General features: G+C 37.0%; 1 protein-coding gene across 3 annotated transcripts in view; it reads right to left on the reverse strand.

Moving 5' to 3' along the window:
• The window catches only part of CORIN (corin, serine peptidase), a 207,960-nt gene that overhangs the window by 10,190 nt on the left and 180,962 nt on the right, over window positions 1-16,808 (reverse strand). For all 3 annotated transcript variants that reach the window (XM_006922480.2, XM_006922478.2, XM_006922479.2), the window contains 3 exons: window positions 12,363-12,479; window positions 9,859-9,908; window positions 9,541-9,715 (listed from right to left, as the gene is read on the reverse strand). In XM_006922480.2, coding sequence (XP_006922542.1) covers window positions 9,541-9,715; window positions 9,859-9,908; window positions 12,363-12,479 — 342 coding nt within the window. The remainder of the gene's footprint in view (window positions 1-9,540; window positions 9,716-9,858; window positions 9,909-12,362; window positions 12,480-16,808) is intronic.

Genomic DNA, 16,808 nt, shown 5'->3' on the forward strand with positions numbered 1-16,808 from the left:
TGCTGTTCAAAGAAAGCCAAAGTTCTGGATTAAATGTTAAATATCCACAGTTTTAAATGCGGGCTAAAATTTTTTGAATGTATACAAGCAAAATAGGTTAGCAGGCTGGATTCTTCATTAGTGTAAGATCTCTACTTTTCAAGTTTATAAAATATTTCTATACACATTATTTCAAATGGTCTTCTTGCCAACCATGAGATGTAAATAGGAATTCTAATTCCATTTTATAAATGAGAAAGCAGTGACTTGGAGCAAATGAGTGACTCACCTAAAGGCACCAAGATACTAAGTGATGGTAACAGACCAGAATGCTGGTCCTTTAAATCCCTTTCTTCTAAACTTCTTTGAAACAAAGAGAAGGCTCCACAGGCATCGACATAGGAATCAGGTGCTAACCACAGAAGGGAAAGAAAGCACTTAGGATGGGTGGAGACTGACTGGTGACGATAGGGCGGCAGCTTGCAGGAACGCGTCTCCCAGATGTGATGGAGACCTAGCCATCAGTGATGAAATTGCAGAAATTGAACAATTCTATTATCCCAGGGTTTAAAAAATCAAGAGAATAGGATAGTCAGATATATATCTTAGACCTTCAAGAATCAGATTTCAGACTGTTTTGGAAAAAAGACAGATATGATCATGCATCCTGAGACATATAAAGCAAGTACAGCTCAACAGAGATGGGAGAATTTAAGTGCCAGATTCTGATGCTCCCCTCACAAATGACTGCGGTAAGAAAATGAAGAATCAGCTAAAAATTAAATGTGACTACATAAGGATCCCAGAGCTTTGAAACTGGGAAGTCTATCAGAAAAGAGTGGCATGGAACCATAGCAATTGTCAAAGTCTTAGTCATAGAGTGAGCAGGAGTTTGCTTAAAAAGTAGGAAAAATAAAAATAGCTTCTCAGCAAAATAATGTATAAAAACATGAAAAGAGGAAAATTTTTATCTGTGGCAAATAATATTAGTAGATAACTAAGACAAAGCAGAACTATGTAAAATTTCCTTTACTTCCCATTTCTCCATTCAAGGAGAATGATCTTCAAACAAAATCCAGAAGATTCATTTTCCAAGTGTTTAATGCTTTGAAATGTTGAACTCGTGTGTGGTCTAAGATATGAGAGGAGACAGTGAGAGATCACTGACCTTCTGTAGATGAATTAACATTTCTAGTTCCAGATAAATTTTAGACCTAACAACTGAAAGAACTACGGATGTGATTACTAAGAAACACTGAGAAGGGGCTGTTTAGTTAATTAGCAAATATTTATTGAGTGGCTGTTATATGCCATGCTAAAAGAAATGAAAACACAGGGCTGAGGAAGACAGAGCTCATGCCCTTATAGAGCTTTCATTCTACTGGGCTAGAATGAGTGTGTGTGTGTGTGTGTGTGTGTGTGTGTGTGTGTGTGTGTGTGTGTGTGTGTGTATTATCTTGAGCACTCTGAAGTGAAAAAAATAGGATAATGTAATAAAGAGATGACTGGTGGAGGGTTACTTTTGCTAAGATGGGTAGGTACGGCCTTTAACAAAAGCGAGACTTGAATGATGGGAAGGAGGCAATTTTGTAACTCTACTAAAGTGTTCTAAACTGCAGAAGCAGCAAGTTCAAAGGTGATGAGGTAGGAATGAACATGGAGGATTTCAGGGACAGAAAGAAGGCTAGATGTTTGGAGCTCAGTGATTGATGGGAGAATAGAGGAAGGGACAGTCAAAGAGGTAGGACTAAATCTTAAAAGGCTATGATGAGAAGGTTTTATTTTTGTTGTAAAGAAAAGCCATCATAGGGTTTTAAGCAGAAGGAGTAACATGGTCAGATTTTAGAAAGATCACTATCTCACTATGTAGACAAAAGACATTAAAGAAATAAGAATAGTCAAAAGACCAAACAGGAAACTGTTTTAATAGTTTTTATGAATTGGTTTGTCACATGTTGAAGTCCTAATCCCCAGTACGTCTGAATATGATCTTATTTGGAGATAAGGTCTTTACAGAGGTAACCAAAACTAAAACGAGGTCGTTAGGGTGGGCCCTAATCCAATATGACTGATGTCCTTGTAAAAGGAGAAATTTGGAGACAGACATACACACAAAGAGAATGCTATGTGAAGATGAAGGCAGAAATCAGAGTGATGCTTCTACAGGCCAAGAAATGCTAAAGATTGACGGTAAACCACCAGAATCTAGGTGAGATGCATTGTCATTGACAGCCCTCAGAAGGAACCAGCTTCACCAATACCTTGCTCTTCAGCTTCTAGCCTCCAGAACTATAAAACCAATAGCTTCTGTTGGTCAAGCTACCCAGCTTGTGGTACTTTATTATGGCAGCCCTAGGAAGTTAATATAATAATGAAGACTTGTTACGGTAGTGGCTTGGACTAGAATGATAGCATGAAAATGCTGAGAGGGGTTTGGGTCAGAACAATATTTTGGAAGATCCTACAGAATTTACTGCTAAAGTAAATGTAAGAAAAATTAAGGATGATTCCTAGGTTTGATGTATTAGCAAACCAGTGGATAATGATACCTTTTACTGAGATGGGAAAAGTTTGTGAACCACACAGTTATTTGATCAGTGGGAGAGGTAAGGAATCGAGTTTTGTTTTGACCATGCAAATGGTCAAATGTTTATTGCACATTCAAATGGACATCTCATCTAAATAGTTAAATATATATGTGTAAAGTTGGTGGGTGGGGGTGGTGGTTGGGGAAAAATCTGGTCTGGGCTAGAGATAGAAATTTGGAAGTCATGAACAAGTATTTGATATTCATATCTGATATCCAAATATGATATTCATCAACACTTGATATTCATATTTGTTCAAATATGAACAAGTATTTGAAACCATGTTTTAGTATATAGATAAGAAAGCCAAGAATTGGACCCACGTCTTAGTCAACTCATGCTGCTATTACAAATTACCATAGCCTGGGGGTCTTAAACCACAAAGATTTGTTACAGTTCTGAAGGCTGAAAGGCCTAGATCAGGGTGCTAGCATGGTCAGGTTCTGGTTTAGAGATGGCTGGTTTTTTGGTGTATCTTTATAAGGCAGAGGGGGCGGAGAGAGAGATGGAGAAAGAGGATCAGGGAGCAGGGAGAAGAGGAAGGAGGGGGAAAATGAAAGAGAGAGCAAGCACTAACTTTCTTATAGGGACTCTGATTCCATCATGCAGGTTCTGCTCTCACGTCTAATTACCCACTTCCAAACACCATCCTACTTGGGGTTAGAGTTTCAACATATGAATGGAGGGGTGGACACAAACCTGCAGTCTATCACAACTCTGGAACACTAAAACATTCAGTGACCTAAAAAAGGAGGAAAAGGAGAAAGGCTGTGAAATAAGAGAAAAACAATAATTTGTTGTTGTTGTTACTCTAAAAGAACTGTGAAAAAAATATTTCAAGAAGGATGTAGTGACAATATACTGGGGAGAGTTCCAGTGAGCTGGAAATGAAAATTCACCTTTGGATTGGACAACATAGAAGTAGTTAAAGACTTTGATAAATACCATTTTTGTAGTGACCTTGATGAGAGCCCGGCTGGAGTAGGTTGAGGAGAAAATGAGAAATGGAGAAGTGGAAAAGTGGAGACAGTGACTGTAGGAAACTTTTAGGAGTTCGACTGTGAATAGTAGTCAAATGGAGCAATAGTTGAAGAAGGTTGTGAAGTCAAGAGAAGGGGCATTAAATTAGTGACATTATAGCATGTTTGCTGAAGGTAATGATCCAGCAAAAAGGGAAAAATTAATGATGCAAAATTGAAGTGATGATTTTAGGAATAAAGTCATCGAAAAGATGAGAGGGGATATGATTGTTCTTAAATAGGATCAGAAATACATCTTCTACCATGACTCAAGGGAAAGTAAGGAATGCGGTCATAGATACAAGTAATTTGTTGGAACTGGGGATGAGATAAGGTGAAAGATATTATGGTGTCTGTTTTCTCCGTGAAGTATGAGGTGAAATCAGTGGAGAGTGAAAGAGATCAGAGGAGTGGGGAAAAGATGTCAAACAGATATCTCTGAGGGTAGAAAAGTGACTTCGCTACAGAAATATATTGGAAATGTCCCATATTGTTAGATGCTCATTTAAGATTCATAATCATACATTTGACATGTGTTCAGTTAGCAGACAGGTGTGCGTTATCCTTCAGAAGTGGTCAGCTGTTCAGATACAGGTGCAGAGCACATGGATAGGTAGTCCCTGCAAGACTAGAAGAAACAGTAACTACAAAGATTGAAAGGGGAAGAGGTCCCAGTTTCTGAAAGCTTCAGAAACTATGGGGATTGGCCCACAGTTTAGGCCAACAGCTGTCCACACCCTAGACCCAGACCTTTTGTACTAGAGAGGAGAGAAAGACAGAGAACACCTCTATAGGGGACAGAACAGTGCAGGGCATAGAGTCAGGTCAGAATCATCAAGGGCTTTTTACAACCACATTTGCTAACTCTCCAGTGATGCTGAAAAATAGCACCCCAGGGGAGGTATAGATCCAAAGTGGAGAATTCCCTTTCAGTGGACATTATTATTGATGAGAATGGACCAAATCCCTCAAATCAATGGAATTATAAAACAAATTGTGAATGACTGCCGTCGCTCGTAAGCACCTGGAAGATAAAGATGTAATCATGAAGACGCAACGTGGGCTCAGTAATGAAAAGTCAGACCAACCCTCTCACGTCCTTTTCTGAATGTGTTAAAAGACTGTTAGAGCAAGACAGATGGGTGAGCATGATGATTTTGTTCTGTGAAGAATGAGAGAGAAAGCTGTCCAGAAATAAGTGAAAAGATTTTTGAGTAATATTAAAGGTCCAAGCGATGGCACCAATCAGCATTTTGGGTAATATTCTCCTTTGGTTCTGAAGAGCATGAATATGCAGTTAGAAAATGTGGTATTCACATCGACTCTTTGTTGGAGGTCTGTCTGATATGTATGAAAGAAAGGTCTAGGGACAAAAAAGTTGAAGGTCCCGGTGAGAGGACCGAAGTGACAAGGCCAAAGCACTAAGTTAGCTGGAGGAAGAAAGGAGACTGATGGACTGAGATAATAGGGGGAGAAGTGTAGACAGGCAACCAAAGTCTTGATAGAGTGAAGTCTATGGTAGAAATCAAGATAAGGGTGCCTTGGCAGGGTTAGGGATTACGGTCATAAAGTAGGATGATAGTTTTTCATACAGGTTCCCTGGAGAGAAATTACTACTTGTGTGCCAGCCTAGGAAGTTCATCCTTCAGTCTTTCAAAGGTGGGAGAAGGCAGGAAAATTGCTTGTTATATTGCCCCTTAACGTTAGTCTTTCTTCCTTAGAACTATTGAAGTTGAATTGTTATTAAGGCATGTAGGACTTGATCAGCTTAGTATCTTGTTTTTCATTTTCATTTGGGATTTTTAAATACCTCTCTATGGAAGAGTAAAACAAATTTGTCTTTTTCCACCAATATAATTAAAAGAGACAGGCTCAAGAGGAACTACACTGGGTTTTGCCAAAGTATGGGATCAGGATATAAGTAAATCCCATTAATTGTAGAAATTCCAGCAGAAAGTAAGGCTTATAATTTAGAAGTTCTCAGAAGCTTGAAGGGCCACTGGAGAGACTGTAAAACAGAATCAGAGCTATTAGCACACATTCAGATGAAGGCTTATTTGAAGCTGGGCAATTTCTAGTTGCTTATGGATAGGCCAGGTCCCTCTTGATAGTTCTGTTAAGTTTAGTGTTCCATGAAATTTCACTAAGCCCTTTGATATCATATCCATTTCCTTAATTATAAACACATATTTCTCCTCTATTGCAAGGTTTCTTCTTAACTTCACGGATCTGTCACTGAAAGAGGAAACTTGGATACCACATAAGGAAATGACAAAAGTGGCGTATGAACCTGGATTAACTAGCACGTAAAGAATGTTGTTCCCTTAAAGAACTGTTGGATTCATTTAGGTAATCATTTTTTGATGAATGTGCTCTTGCTAGTGTAATCTTCTGCTTATCATGAAGTTTTAAATAAGAACTGGAAAAGACATCTGGAAACATCTGGCCCCTTCTGAAGCAATAACATTGCAGTGTGTTTCCTGACATACTACACAGACTCTTCAAATCATTTTGAGTCTTACCCACTAAATGTTCTCAAGAGGAGATACTGATTTGATTTTTTTTATTTCCCCTTCTCCCCCGCAAAAGCAATCAAACAACTGGACATACACATTTATATTTTATAGTCACTTATCACATTATATTCTATTATTTGTCAAAATGTCCTCACTAGGTTAGCACTCCAAGGAAGGAAACATGTATTCACCTTTGTAACCTCATGTGGAACTAAATACATGTGCTAGGACTCTATCCTGCAGAAACAAGAGGGTGAGTATCTTTGTATAAGAAGACATATTGCTGACTGTTAAAATGGTAGCAGATTAGAACTAACCTGAATGTCCATCAACTGGAGAATAATACAAAAAGTTTTGGTAAATCTACATTGTGGAATACCATTTAGATTGGAAAAAGAATGAGCTACAACTACATCAACTGACCTAGAGGGATATCTATGATATACTGCTACATGAGAAAAGCAAATTATGAACAAAATTATAGTGTGATTCTAAATTTGAAGTAAACAATGACACCTTGAGAAATATTTATTTATTTATTTATAGCTGTGGAGGAACATTCACTAGGCTGTAACAGGGTATGTGCGTGAGGATGATGAGAAAGTAGAATGTGAGAGGAGATAGATACATTTCGCTAACAAAATGCGAAAATAATCACCCCATAATGCTAAGGGAAAAGGTGGAATGCATGATTTTAGTAATAATTTTTAAAAAGACATGTTGACTTTTATCAAGGTCTTACTGATACCATGCATGGTTCTCGAGGCTTTACACAGACTATCTCACTAAATGCCAGAACCAACCCTGTGAGGCAGGAACTGTTTTTTCTTTCATTTCACAGATGAGAAAAGTGTGACCCAGAGAAGTTAACAAACTGACCCATGGTCACACAGTACATGGCAAAGCTGAGAAAAAATAATAATAGACAAATAGGAAAAAAAAAAGAAAAAGAAATTGAATTTTTTCTTAGAAATTAACCTCATCTAATGAAAATAATCAATTTAATTAGGTGCTAGAACTGTGAGTTGTTTTGTTTTAATTTTTTCTATTATTTAATATTACTTTTAATAAAATTATTACAAATAAATCAAATAGGTGATATGGTGTTTTTATTTGTTTGTTTTATGAAAATGTCCTCAAGTCCTTTGACACTCCTCTCACTGGGGGAAGTTTTGTGCTTCTTCCCTTTGGATCTGGGTGGAGCTTGTGAGGGTTCTGACCAACCACACAGTAGAAGCAGTGTTGTGTCTTTGGAGACTGGGTCACAAAATGACACAGCTTCATTCTGGCTCCCTTTCGGGGGAGCTGACTCTCGGGGATGCCAGCCACCATGCTGTGAGTCCCATATGGAGGGGAACCATAAGGCCCCAGGCAAGACTGACTGCCAGACTTTCTGTAGTTGCAGCCCCTAGCCTTAGAACCTTCTAGCTAAGGCCCAAACGTCCCCAAGCAGTGACAACTGTCCAGATGTCTGACTCCCAGAATATTCTGTTTTTGTTTATTTATTGTTGTTATTGTTTGGTTTAGTTTTTTTGCTCCTAAACTACACAAGAGATAGTCGGAACAAATGAAGACATTCTGTAGTGATGTTTGTCAATTTAGGGTAGATCTCCTGTTGGTCTTATTTTTCCATTCCCTTTAAGCATATTGTGATGGTTAATTTTATGTGCCAACGTGGCTGGGCTGTGGTGCCAAAATATCTGATCAAACATTATTCTGGATTCTTCTGTGAAGGTATGTTTTGGGTAAAATTAACATTTAAATCGGTGGACTTTGAGTAAAGCAGATTACCGTCTCTAAAGTGAATGGGCCTCACCCAATAAATTGGAGACCTTAATAAAACAAAGACAGACCTCCTATGAGCAAGCAATTCAATTAGCTAACTGCCTTTGGACTTGAACTGCAACTCTTCCCATCTCCTGGCCTAGCCCACTAGATTTTGGATTCAATCATGTGAGCCAATTCTAATGAAAATAATCAATTTAATTAGGTGCTAGAACTGTGAGTTGTTTTGTTTTAATTTTTTCTATTATTTAATATTACTTTTAATAAAATTATTACAAATAAATCAAATAGGTGATATGGTGTTTTTATTTGTTTGTTTTATGAAAATGTCCTCAAGTCCTTTGACACTCCTCTCACTGGGGGAAGTTTTGTGCTTCTTCCCTTTGGATCTGGGTGGAGCTTGTGAGGGCTCTGACCAACCACACAGTAGAAGCAGTGTTGTGTCTTTGGAGACTGGGTCACAAAATGACACAGCTTCATTCTGGCTCCCTTTCGGGGGAGCTGACTCTCGGGGATGCCAGCCACCATGCTGTGAGTCCCATATGGAGGGGAACCATAAGGCCCCAGGCAATACTGACTGCCAGACTTTCTGTAGTTGCAGCCCCTAGCCTTAGAACCTTCTAGCTAAGGCCCAAACGTCCCCAAGCAGTGACAACTGTCCAGATGTCTGACTCCCAGAATATTCTGTTTTTGTTTATTAATTGTTGTTATTGTTTGGTTTAGTTTTTTTGCTCCTAAACTACACAACAGATAGTCAGAACAAATGAAGACATTCTGTAGTGACGTTTGTCAATTTAGGGTAGATCTCCCGTTGGTCTTATTTTTCCATTCCCTTTAAGCATATTGTGATGGTTAATTTTATGTGCCAACATGGCTGGGCTGCGGTGCCAAAATATCTGATCACACATTATTCTGGATTCTTCTGTGAAGGTGTGTTTTGGGTAAAATTAACATTTAAATCAGTGGACTTTGAGTAAAGCAGATTACCCTCCCTAAAGTGAATGGGCCTCACCCAATAAATTGGAGACCTTAATGAAACAAAGACGGACCTCCTATGAGCAAGCAATTCAACTAGCTAACTGCCTTTGGACTTGAACTGCAACTCTTCCCATCTCCTGGCCTAGCCCACAAGATTTTGGATTCACCAAGCTACCTCAATCATGCGAGCTAATTCCTTAAAATAAGTTTCTCTCTCTCTCTAGCATTGGCCTGTTTCTCTAGAGAACCCTGACTAGTACACATATTGTACTTTTAACTCTGCTTCCTGAACTCCTCACCAGGTCCTCCGGCATCCTAACTTCACTGTAGTATTCAAGTAAATCATCTCGTTTAACTTAAGATATATTTAATATATATAACGGGACTAGAGAAAAGCTAATGCTGGCTGGAGAGTCAACCTGTTGAACTTCTTTCTCTTCCTCCCTCTTTAGGCCATAAATCATAAGCAAGTTACATCCATTGCCAATAAATGAGCAGCATATATATAGGCTGACGATACTGAGGACAGAAGAAATGTGAGTAGATAAAGGCCCGGGAAGTAGAATAGTGGCTTTCGCACTGAAGTGGCTTCATAGAACTACATGTGCCCTAAGAATGTCCAAGTGACAAAATGATAAAATCCAGGCAAAGCAAAAAATAAAAGGTGCAGCTCACCCCTCGAAGCAGTGGGCGACCGTCAGAACCCACTTCTTGGCAATGAGGACACAGCCACAGATGTGCCCACTGGGCTCACTCTGCAGGGAACACTGCCAGGGCCACCTTCCAGGGCGACTTGTCCTACCCCCAAGGATCCTCTTGTTCATTCGGGCGGCAGGGCGGCGTCCACAGTCTACCAAGGAGCAGGAAAGACTGTGTGACTCACCGCCAAATCCCTCTAGATGACTGGTTCTTTGCTGTCATGTGCAGCGGTCATTTTTTTCCCCCTGAGCCAATTCGGTTCATATCCCATTGCTACATCACTCATCCTCTCACCTTGTTTAGCGCACAGAAGATAAATCTTACTTCTGCTGTGACAGGACTGCCTAGATTTGGAAACATAAAATGATATAATATTAAGTTACATGGTTATTGTTCACTTCAAATACTATCAATGAAAAGCGAGACATAGGCTCAACTCTTATGTAAGGTCACATTCTCTGAGTAATGATTATACTTAAGTGAAGAAATTCTCAAGGCAGGGTCATTGTCAGATATCACCTCGGGTGGGGGTAATTTTTTTACATCTTTTTTTATTTTAAAAAGACTTTAATCAGAATATAGCTAACATGTGCAATTATATTAGTTTCAGGTATACGCCATGTATTTTTTTAGTTTATTTAATATCATCGAAATATAATTTCAAACTTATAGGAAGAGAAACTATTATTAGTAAAGTTTCCCACATCATCTTGGCTGATGGCACCATCCAAAATATTAACTCAAACCATCATTTTCAAAGTAGAGAGAAGAAAAGGAAGGGAATTGGGCTGCTTCATAGAACCTGCTTCATAGAAGAACATGTCAGATTTTAATGCTTATGGAAAGGACGTGTGTGTTCGAAAAAAAAGTTGAGAGATAGTTTGAAAGAAATAAAATGTTACTTAAAAAAAGTTAGAGAACAGATAAAGGAACTGAATACTTAGACTGGAAAAAAATATTGCCAAGACTTGATATTAAACTGTGGTTCTATGATTAGCAGACAGAAGGAAGGAGAGATTACATTTATTTCATGTAACTCTAGAAGGTAGAATCAGAATCAGCAGGTAGAATTTACAGGAAGCGTGAGTTCAAGAAAGGAAAAACTTTCTAAAAATGGGAGTTAACCTTTGAAGGCAAGAACATGAATCATGTTCAAGTATCTATCAATGAATTCAATTTAGGGTATATCAAGTTTTAATCACAAAGTTCTCTTTCAACTATGAAGCATTTATTCACAGTGTAACTATTTAAAAGACAAAACACTTGGGACTGTCAAAAATACTGTGATGTGCTTAGAATCCTAGACTTCTCAGGAAAAAAAATGTATATATATATATACATATGTATATATTATACATGTATCTACATATATATTCATCTCTATGTCACTTACACATTCCTTTTTGAAGATTTACTATATTTTTATTTCTTGCTAAATTTGCATGGGGATTTGTGTAATTATTTGTATACAAGAAATTATATAATACCAAAAAAAAAAAGCACATTCATTTTTCCCTGCTACGACCTAAAGTTTTATTTTCTCCTTTCTCTCTCCCATCTTTGTACCATTTCCAAATATCTGAAATTCATTTTATTTACTAGCTTATCATCTCTCTGTCCATCTATACAATGTATATTCCTTGAGACCAGGGCCCTTGTTACCCTCATTCACTTCTATTTCCCCTCAGAGCTTAGCACTGAACCTGGCATGGAAGAGAAACTCATTAATTAGTTGTTACGTGTTAGGTCCAAAATCACAGCTTATAGGACTAAGAAAAGATTATCCATCTCAACTTTTTATTTTATAGGAAACTATGGTTATATAAGATCACATATCTTTTAGTAAGCCAGAACTATAACCAGTTCTACGAACTCCCAATTTAGAATAAGTTACTTTATTTATTTATGTGTGTATTTGACCTGAAAGGGCTTTTCTGGCATTCCCAGTTTGGGGAAACAAATCATTCTTTTGAAAGATTCAGGTCATTGATTTGGGGGAAGTACTTCAGTTGACAAATATTCAGAAATTTAGTTGCATAGTTTGGTCTATGGGGAAAATGTCAAGACATTCTAAAGAAAAATGACCCACCTTTAGTTTTCTTCTTTGGACTTCTTAAAAAATGGCTTTTCTAGCACGTATTAAAAGCTTTGGAGATAAACCTGGTTTGAGTTGAAAGGCTATCACTTACCATCTGTGAGCTGCGAGTTTTGAGCAAGTTATTTAAATATTCTACAGCTATGTCTCTATAAGGTAATAAATACTAAATAACTGTTAATTCCTTCAGTTTCTCTTTCTCCTACACCCCTCCCATAGACAAGGGAGGTGGCCCTGGTTAAGATGTTATGATATTTCAGGGGAAATTTTTTAGATGTATACTTTCAAGGCTACATAATTATAATTTCATTTTGTGTCCATTTTTTCTCTCTTTGGGTTTTATCAATTGTCATTAGTTCATTTCCCTCTGTTAACTAGTTACAGAAAGAGTTACTGTAGAAAGAGCAGACGTGAGAATTTATTTCAAATAAGATGTGAAAAAAACTTGGAGATTAGAAAGCAAGTTCCTCCTCCTTCACCATGATAGTTTCTGTAATCATCATTAAAGAAAAACATATAGCCAAGAGAAGAAAAACTATTCTAGAAGGAAGAAATAAAGCCAAATGATGTTGAAATATAGAGGCCAGTAGCCATTCTATGGAAGCTCTTTATTGATGTGAAAAATTTGGATTATCTTAAATTAGAAAGTGAAGAAGGGCCCTGATAATAGACTCTCACTCCACAACCCACTCTACATACTTACCCTTTCACCAACAATTCATGTAAAGTGGTCCCATTGAGGCTCTTCCAGTTGGAATGTAGTATCAGCCACTGTTGGTCTTGTTTCTGTTCCTGTATTAATTCTGTCACAGATGGTTCCCTGATAAAAGGATAAATACCAGTTAAACAGTCAAAATACAATGAGCTTTGATCAGGTTATATTATTTAGCATTCATTCTCTTTCCAAAAAATGCATTACATTATAAATCAATATTTCAAGAGGGAGATTTGTATTTGAAACTTAGTGTGAAATGTGATTGGCAAGAGGGGAAGTTATATTGGCAAGAGGGGAAGTTGCTTCAGTATATAAAAATATACTGAAGCAAAAGAGATCCAAATTATTACAGATGTTTTAGACATTCCCCCTTCTGACATGTATTTGAACTTTGTGAGGTGTTAGAATTCTAATGTATATGTTGTAAAAATTCCAATATCTAAAAAAACAAGAGCAACTTTAGACAGATGTCAAAAGTAAAATAAAATTGATCTGGCTGGTTTTTCTTTTCTCTTTTTTTTTTTTCTTCACTCAATGTAATTCTGCAATATAGAAATATCTTAAAGTAAAATAACTAAAAAGTAAAGAGAATCGATGGACATTTAGTGTCTTTTTAGATAGAATAAAATTATAAGTGAAATTTTTTCAATGTACTGAAAAATTTTTATGCACTGAAAATTAGGAAGTATTCTGGAAAGAAGCGGAAGTTAGACAACATTATTTTGCTCTTTACCTATATTTTCACTCAACTTCCACTAATACTTTCCTGTGACCGTCTCATTCAATCATTCAAATAAATAGGGTTATATTGTATCCAAGATTTAACACCTTATTTTCAAAACTAGTTAGGTTTTTATGTAAAACGTCCAACCCTTTATGAAATAGTTTATTTAAGCAACCAACATTTGAAGAAGAAAACCTTTTGGACTTTTAGCTATGCTAAAAAGGGTAGTAGAAGAAGTGGAGGAATTGGTTTTAGACAGGAAGAAGGAAGGCTCCTTCTGAACCTGATAGGAAGTAAGAGAGAAGGAAGTAGGCACTTTGTTGGAATTGGAGAGGGGGAGAGGATTCAGGAGAATTCATTGAGAGAATTTAGATTAAATAGTGTGCACTTTTTTTTTCAAGTAGGAAGTGAGCTGCTCAGATGAAAGTTGGGGGAGTGGCAGGGGTGCATAATGAAGAGAAAAGTTATATGTATATGGAACCGATCCCTGGTGGAAGTGTTTGGAGAAAGATAACTTAGAAGAATGACAAGCAGCATTAAGGGCTCAAATGAACCTGGAAATCTTGAAGTTGTGGTAGCATCAGGTCTGTATGCTTTAGTGACTTTCATTATTGATAATGGGGTGCCATTTTTACAAAAAAAAAAGGAGGGGTGCACAGGAAGGAAAAAAAGTTAGATTCAGCAACATTGAAAAAATTATAACTTTATCTAATTATTAATTATTTAAAAACTACCGTAATTACAAATAAAAAATAAAAGAAACAAAACTTCCCAAATCTTATTACTTTTAAAAAGGAAAAAAAAAGCCCTAAGAAGAACACTTGTTACTAGAATAAGAGCCGAAGATTAAAAACAAAACAATTCTTAATAATGAATTCTAATCAATCGATTTTGAAACAAATGGCATAAACCTTGACCACACTTTTAAAAGAGTTGTACAACATTTACATGTATTTAGAAACTTGAATGAACTGTTAGATTATTGAAGACTTCACAAAACCTACTGCAAAATGAGAATTTTTCTTTTCCTCAACCAAAATGAGAGTCTGGCTTCCTATCAATCCCAGAAGTTCTGTATGTGGTGGCATGGTAAGATGGAGAGTATAAAAGTCAGAGGCCATATGTTACACACATCGTGTTTCTCTTGATATCTCCATCCTGAGAATTCCTTTCTGCAATAGAACTGTAGCCTCCTAAATCCAGGCACTTTATTGGCAAAAAGCCAAAGGAAGATCAGCTTCAGATTTGTTTAATCAAGTCATTCTGTAGGCAGGTATTCATAGGGCCACAACGGACTTGCATAAGAAGGACAATTCGGCATAAGATTTACACTGAAGCTGGATAGAAAAAATATTGCAAAGGACACTCAGTCTTTCACCTTACAAGGCCCCTTCGGTTACCCCAAGGAAAGGTTCTACTGAGCATTGCATATTGGACGTTTTAACATTTCATTCCTTAGCCTCCAACAAGAATGGCAATTTAGCCTGAATCTCTTCGTTACATCAAGTGGAAATCAAAGAAATTCATCATTAAGAAGAGGGGAGAATCATTATAAAAAATAGTTTTCTGTGAAATCTTTCAACACTAGCATCCTTCTTGTGTACAAAAGTAAATCTTTCAGCACTAATAATGTCATTCTATGGCTCATTAAAAAATAGTGAATCCATACGGTTCTACTTCTGCCATCATACAGAATCTGAGCATCTGTGTGATTTTAATTTTTCTTGGTTTTTTCTTTAAATAATTTTAAAATTATAAAAATAATATTTATGCATGGAAAAAATAAAAAACATTGCAATAAAAAATATTCCTCCCATCTCACGTATAGAAACGACCACTGGAAATAGCATTTGAGTATCTTTGGCAAGCTATTTCAATAATTTATATATATATACTTTTTTAAAATCTATACACATTATTCTGTTTAGTGTTGATGAGGTTTTTAATGATTTATCTTTGAAGTCTTTGCATAATAACATTTTAAACTACTTTATATATGCCAAGCACTGAAAGATTAATTCATTTTATCTTATTTAATTCTTTCAACAACTTTGTAAAATATGCCTTATTATTATTCCCTATTTTGGAGATGAAAAAATTGAGGCAAAGAGAGAATAAGTAACTTGCCCGAAGTCACACAGCAAGTAGATGGCAGAGCTGGTATCTGAATTCCAGAGGTCTGATGTCAGATTACCACGCCAACACTTTGAATATTTTGTGGCCATCCTTCATCAATAGCATATGCCATGTTCTTCTACAGCTGCATAGTATTCCGTTATATGGATGTGCATACATTATTTAACCAATCCACTCTCAATGAACATATAGGTTGTTTCCAATTTTTGGATATACTAACAGAAAAGCAGCAGTTAACACCCTTAACCATTCACCTTTGCCTACATACAGAAGTATCATTTTAGAATAAAGTCCTAGAAATAAAATTGTTGAATCAAAATTTAAATTTTTGATTAATAGTATGAATTTCCCCTTCAAAGAGTAATGCCAATTTACATAGTTATCAAGAATATGTGTCTGTACTTTTTAATTTTTAATACTGTGTATAAACATAAATCATGCCATTAATAGCTAGAATTAATAGCTGCTCAAATTCTGTTTGACAATTAGTAAGGCATTTGACTTAACAACTTTTTCTGTATTATCAAGAGACAAATTAAAGAAATCCTGTTGTGCAGAGAGCAAAAAACATTTCTCCAGTGACTAAGCTTCAAAGTCACCGTCTCCTAAGAGAGTCCGTGCAGAGAATGTAGTCAGATCCCTATCATTCTCCTATGGTAGCCACGAAATCATAGGCAGAAAAAGAAATTTAAGCAATGATCTAATCCAATGCCCTCATTTGACAGCCTGAGAAAACTAGGACACAGATATAGACCCATCTCAAACATTCAGGGGGCCTAGAGCAAGAGTACAAATGGAAACCCACGTATCACATGTCTGTATTTAGATGTTATAAATCAAGTTAACAAGCAGTAAAAATGTATTCTATTTTCCTATCTTGACGAATATTTTTTTAGGTGCAAATATAGAATTCTTGGTCTCCTAGGAACAGTGGATTTCAAACTTTAGTATTCATCAGAATTACGTGGAGGACCTATTACAACTAAGATTATTGGTCCCTTGCCCAGATTTTCCGATTCAGTAAGTCTGAGATGAAACCCAAAAAGTTGTCTTCCTAATAAGATCTCAGGTGCTCATTTGCTGGTGATCTGGGATCACACTTTGAAAACATTGCTCTAGAACAGAAGCCAGGCTCTAGGTGAGCATAACTCCTTGGCTGACAGAATTCTTGCCCCATGGGGTGAAGCCTGGCTGGAGAAGGAGGGCCTGAGTGGTTCCTCTAAATCAGCGTTTCTCACCCTTGGCATTATTGAAATTTTATACCAGATAATTATTTGCTATGTGCGGCTGTCCTGAGCCCTATTGGATGTTTGGCATCATCCCTGGCTTCTACCCACTAGACGTTGGTATCACCCGACCACTCCTGGACCAACAATCAAAAATGTCTACAGACATCCAAATGCTCCCTTGGGGCAGGGCCACCCCTGGTTGAGAACCATTGCTCTGAACCACGGGGCCCAGGGCAAGGCCCACTGCTCAGGGTCTAAAGGCAGTACTGCGCAGAGAAGCAAAAGGAGTTCATTCAAATTTGCTTCTTGAATTGTGAAGCATTAAGACATATAAAAACAATGTAT

Source organism: Pteropus alecto, unplaced genomic scaffold (assembly GCF_000325575.1).
Source record: "Pteropus alecto unplaced genomic scaffold, ASM32557v1 scaffold57, whole genome shotgun sequence".
NCBI classification, from domain to species: domain Eukaryota; kingdom Metazoa; phylum Chordata; class Mammalia; order Chiroptera; family Pteropodidae; genus Pteropus; species Pteropus alecto.